Raw genomic sequence first — 5,555 nt, 5'->3', positions numbered from 1 at the left:
AGCGATTTTGATAAAGAAATTTCAGTGTCTAATAATCTGTGCTATGACAGTACCCCAAGATTAATCATGAATTAATTATGTGTAGTTAGTAACATGCCGAGGCAGAGTATATTAAAAATAATAGAATATTCTAGTACAAAAATTTGGTAGGACTCATTTTTGTAGGACTCATTGTGTATTTCACATACAAAGTTAAATCCCTTCAGTCTCACAGATACCATGTGAAGCCAGCAGATGATGCATGCACTCCTGTGGGGAAGAGGACCCTCACTGGACCCTGCACATGTAACTAACATACCAAACACAACTCCATGTAGAGGCTCTAACATCTACTGTGCCAGGAGTAGCTGAGATGCTGAGATGCCCAGAGGACAGGTGGAAAGCAGGCTGGGCTCAGGAAGAAATGGTTACAGAGTACTGAGAAAGGGGCTAAGAAGACCTCAGTCATAAGAAATGGGTTAATCTTTAAACATGGCCAGGACAAGAACTAGAAGACTTCAGAGCTTTGATCTCCAACAGTGCATGGTCTACACATCACCCAGGAAGTAGCTCCCTTATGTGTCTTGACCAGCCTCTAAGGCACCACAGACTCTGTGGCTGCAGGCACACCTCATCATGTCAGGTGACAAGGTCTAGGTAAGTTTCTTGCAGTTCAGCTTCTCTTAGCAGGATCCCTCCTCAGACATGCTGCTTAAAAGCATCTAAAATTTGATACCGTAGGGCCCGTGAGGTGGTTCAGTAGCTAGGCGCACTTTCTAGGCAGCCTAGTGACTTGAGTTCTAAACCTGCAAAAATGTGGAAGGACAGAAATGACTCCACGAAATTGTCCTATGAAAGAATTTCACATTCGCACTATGAAGCAAACAATTCTCTGTCTTAGAAAAGAACGTGAATGTACTATTTGAAAGGGAAATATTTTCCCATGTTATTTTCTGTATATTCAAATGTTCTTATGTAAATTTTTAAGTCCCAGAGGAAGGAGTGCTTCTAACAATTAAACAAACATACACAATTATTCTGGCAACACAGATGTGAAACAACACTAACTCAATTCATGCCATTACTGTATAAATACTCAAGCATGATTACTTGTGGTAGTCAGTAAGTTCTCTTCTCTAGACTGTGAGGAAGCAAACGGAGTGGCATTGCCCTTCCCTGATTCCCTTTGGGCCCACCTCTATGTTGCTGTCTCTATGTTGTGTAAGAATGGCAGAGCCTTTGGTACCATATCTTCCCCACAGGCAGAGACTTCCACACCCTGCTCAAGGTTGCAGATTATACAGACAGCCCTGGGGTTCCTCCAAACAGAGAGAACATTTTAGTCACTTTGCTCCCAGGAAGAGTGCTTATATTCACCTGGCTCTTCACACAGTTACACCCACCAGGGAATCTGCATATCACTCTCATGTCTGCAAGTCAGATATAAAAGCTCAGCTGTGTTCTTGTCTCCACTGCCCAGGACTCCTCAGTCAGCTTCTCAGAATGCTGTGCCCTGCTCAGCTCCTGGGGCTGCTTTTGCTCTGGATCCCTGGTAAGGACAGATGGAGATGAGGAAGGAGAAAGAGGTGGGAATGTGCACTCTAGACATCTATGATGCCCATGTTTCCTGTGAGGTGTGCAGACCTTATCCTTCAGGATGGGCCTGGGAAGTTTACATCTGTGAGGGAGAGGAGGATTTCAGAAGGAACATGGACCTGTACTCTCCTGAAGACTGACACTGGTGAGCAGGGATAGTGCAGAGAATTCCAGAGTCGCTGTGCTTTGCCCGTATCTTTTATATACAATGAATATTATGAGACCAGGATGAAACATGACTATCAGGAATTAAATAATAAAGAAAATATAAAAAGTTTCACTATGTTTGTAACCTGGCACTTCTCTCTTCTTTTAGGATCCAGTGGAGACACTGCGATGACACAGACTCCACTTACCTTGTCTGCTGCTCCTGGAGATTCAGCCTCCCTCTCCTGCAGATCTAGTAAGAGCATCCTACGTAGTGATGGAAACACCTATTTGAGTTGGTGTATGCAGAGGCCTGGCCAATCTCCACCAGGCCTGATCTATAAGGTTTCTAACCGGTATTCTGAAGTCCCAGACAGGTTCATTGGCAGTGGATCAGGGACAGAGTTCACACTCAAAATCAGCAGAGTAGAGCCTGAGGACGTTGGAGATTATTACTGTATGCAACATACAGGTTTTCCTCCCACAGTGGTACAGCCCTTAACAAAAACGACCTTGCTTTGTTTGGCCCAGCTACCCTCATGTTTTGCTAGTCAGGGAGGAGCAAAGCAGATTATCTGGGTCTTTGCATGAGGAAGAGTTTTAGTAATTCAATAGACCATTTTACAGATGTTGTGTCTGTTCAAGGCTCTCCTGGAGTCTACCCTCGGCTACTGTAAACAGTTTTGTTCTTGGTGTGACATGAACAGCAGATGGCTGAAGAGAGACCAAGTGCCCTGGAGACAATCAGGTAACAAAGACAAAGCTAGCTAGTGGGTTGCCAGAATCCTCCCTGCCCTGTGCACAAGCAGAGAATAAGTTCATGGCCAGTTGCAGCCATGGAATGCAAGCCAAGCACACTGCACACTCAAATGCATACATGTGTTTAAAATTTCAGTTCTGTATTTTCTGACTTACTTGATTCTTCCTTCTTTTTGATCAGTCAGAGCAGTTTGTAGAGTACATGGAGCAGTCAACTGTCAAGACACATTATCCCATCTACCCCACATTTGTGATTTCTACCTTCTCTTAAAAAAAATTTATCTGATGTGGAAGAAACAAAGCCCTGGATCCCACTGATCTCTGCAATGTATGGAAATCCATTCCCACTCTCAGGTTTCATATACCTGAAGCAACTTTGGTAAATTGACTCAAAAGCAAAGACCTTGTGTTAAAAAGTTAGATGAGTTTCCACTACACCATGTTGAAAAAGAATAGGCATTATCTGAATCCCAAAGTCAGTGTGTTGAAACAAAGGATGAAGCCTATAAAACTGGAAAACATGGAATATGTGTCTTAATCAGTGGAACATGGATGTTTAAACTGTAAAGGTGAATTTTTTTCCTAAGGAAAAATAAAAATGTGTAGGCTCTCAGAAGAGCATAGTAATTGAAAAAAGGACAGACAGACACATGGTAGAGGTCAGCTGATGGTACCACACCCAGCTTGCGGCCTACTTTTATTTACGTATTACTATTTTTCTGTATAATGAAAGCAATAATCTATGAAGCAGATAGAAACAGATTTATTTTTGGTAAGAATCACAGAACTGAAGGACCACTGTGTGCATTTCAAGGTTTCAAGCTCTGCACACTTGTGGGCTTCCCACCACAGGGCTTCTTGTTGACTCCCTTCATTGCAGTCAGGAACAGCCAGGCCCTCCTTCCTGCCACTTTCTTTTCCCTTCCTAGTCAGACATCTACCAGGACGGCAGAGCTTTTTCCATGATGAAGGGGTCTGTCCACTTCATCCCAGCTTTTCACTGCCGTGGAATCCTGATGACTATACCAAGTCTTGTCACCAAGTTCAAGGGCTTGAACAGAGGGTTGTCAGGAGCCGGGGGTTAAACAAGGTTCATGGAGCCATTAGCAAATGTGTCACACTTTATTTTCTCCTGGTGAGGGCATATACCCTCGGACCAAAGGACATTTTAAAGGAAAGCACACAAAGGTGGCTTCTTGTCAGAACTGGTTTTAGAACCAGTAACATTTACCTCTTATTTGTAGTTTCTAGGGCATGTGGTAGTAGCTATCTTCACTAAATCCTTCAGAAGTCTACACCGGTACTCTATTGTCTAAATCATCTTCTGAGTCTTACAACCTTCATAACTTTCATGTGGTGTGCATCGTGGGGCTGGAGGCAGTGACATGGGCAGTGCAGAAAGTAATGAGATGTCACTAAGGTGAGGCCTCCTGAAAGTGGTTGTCAGTAGGGAGAATCTTGGATGACAGTCTTCTTCCAAACTCTATAGAGTGGCAGGCCTGCTTGGTGTGCGAATTTTGCCCCATGACTATGGAGATGCTTTGAGAACAGCTGTGGATATTACAGACCTTGACCATAGCATGCCAAAGATGGAGCATCACAAGTGGCTGCAGATGTTGTCCTGGCATGGGTATGTTCAGTAAGGAATACATTTGAGGATGAGATTGCCACACAATGGGAGTGTGGTGTGTGTGTGTGTGTGTGTGTGTGTGTGTGTGTGTGTATAAGGAAATAATTAAGATGGATGAGGGAACAACCACAGGCAGTCACCAGAGGAGCAGATGGAGGCACTGGCTTCCATATCCTGTAGCTGGAAGGGCTAGAGAGTAGAGAAAATACCAAATGGATTTATGCTAAAAAGCCCCTCTGGGGAAGTGTTAGGTGGTAGAGGAAGTTGACTGGAGTCAATGATAATAGTGAGATTTGTTACATGATGTCTCAGCATGTATCAAGATAGAACTGTGCTAACCAGAAGGCAGAAAAGACGTTAGTGCAGCAGAGACCCTGGAACAGGGACAGAACTGCCTATGAGTGGATGAGTCTCACTGTGCTGGCTGCCATGGAAGGAGCACACAGGTGGAAACCCTAACAGCTGCTCCTATAAGGAGGCAGTCAGAGGCACCTGCATGTGGGGACTGTGCAATGTGACTAAACTCCTCATAGTAAAATGGTGAAATTATTGTTTCTCAAAATATTTATGCTTGAGCGGGGGCTGGAACCAGGTGTCCTTGGTTCTGGTGGCCCCCAGATCATCTTAGGCAATGAGAATAAACCTCTGGATATATGGATAGTGCAGGTGAAATGTATTAAGCTTGACGTAGGGTGAGCTGAGGTAGGTCTCCTTGACATAGGTCTCCTCTGAGTAAACTCTGTATTTCTCTTATGTGATTTCTTTTGTACTATCTTGGCTTATTAACTTAAAGAGAAATTTCAGTTTTTTTAATCCTCCAGAAATTTACTTAAGTCCATTCTTTAACTGTGTCATTATTGATACTTTCTTTGGTGACCTCTTTTTTCTATTCTCTTGGTATTTTCCCTCCATAACTTCCTCCCCTGCCCTTGTGCGTCCTTTCACCCACTTAAGATCGTTTTTGTTACTTTTCTGCTGTCCTCTACCCTCTTTGTTTCATTTGGTTCTTATTTCAGTTTTTACTAAATAATTTTTAACCGATTGACTAGCTATATTAGATTTTAAATTTTCTATTATAGTTGATGATTATTAAATTGCATTTTATCAAGTTTGATTGTTTTTCTATGTTACATTTTTTTGATGAGATTGATAGTCCAGTAGTTTTCTCCTTCCTCCCTAGATGGCCCAGAATTTGAGCCTTCAAAGAAACCTGTTCACAGAGAAAACCTGAAGAGATGTCCACACCAACAGAGGCACAAACACAACACAAAAACACAGGATCTTGTAAAAGCAGGAAGGCGGGACTTCTCCAAAAGACCCTAACTGCTGGGTCTTTAAAAAAATATTTTAGGTATTATTTTTATTTTATGTGTATTCGTGTATTGCCTGCATATAGGTACGTGCACCCATGTCCTGCAATGCACACAGAGGACAGAAGAGGCTG

The 5,555-nt window shown here is 42.9% G+C and overlaps 1 gene segment (V, D, J or C); it reads left to right on the top strand.

Moving 5' to 3' along the window:
* Nucleotides 1–1,482: 1,482 nt before the first annotated feature.
* On the top strand, nucleotides 1,483–2,211 carry LOC103731934 (the record flags this gene model as incomplete). The annotated part of the segment is given in 2 exon segments: nucleotides 1,483–1,531; nucleotides 1,892–2,211. Coding segments are annotated over 2 exon segments (369 nt in total), but the record flags the coding sequence as incomplete, so codon positions are not given.
* Between the last annotated feature and the right edge of the window lie 3,344 nt (nucleotides 2,212–5,555).

The sequence above is a fragment of the Nannospalax galili genome, unplaced genomic scaffold (genome assembly GCF_000622305.1).
Source record: "Nannospalax galili isolate Female #2095 unplaced genomic scaffold, S.galili_v1.0 scaffold14175, whole genome shotgun sequence".
NCBI classification, from domain to species: domain Eukaryota; kingdom Metazoa; phylum Chordata; class Mammalia; order Rodentia; family Spalacidae; genus Nannospalax; species Nannospalax galili.
This window is presented reverse-complemented; position numbering and strand designations above follow the sequence as displayed.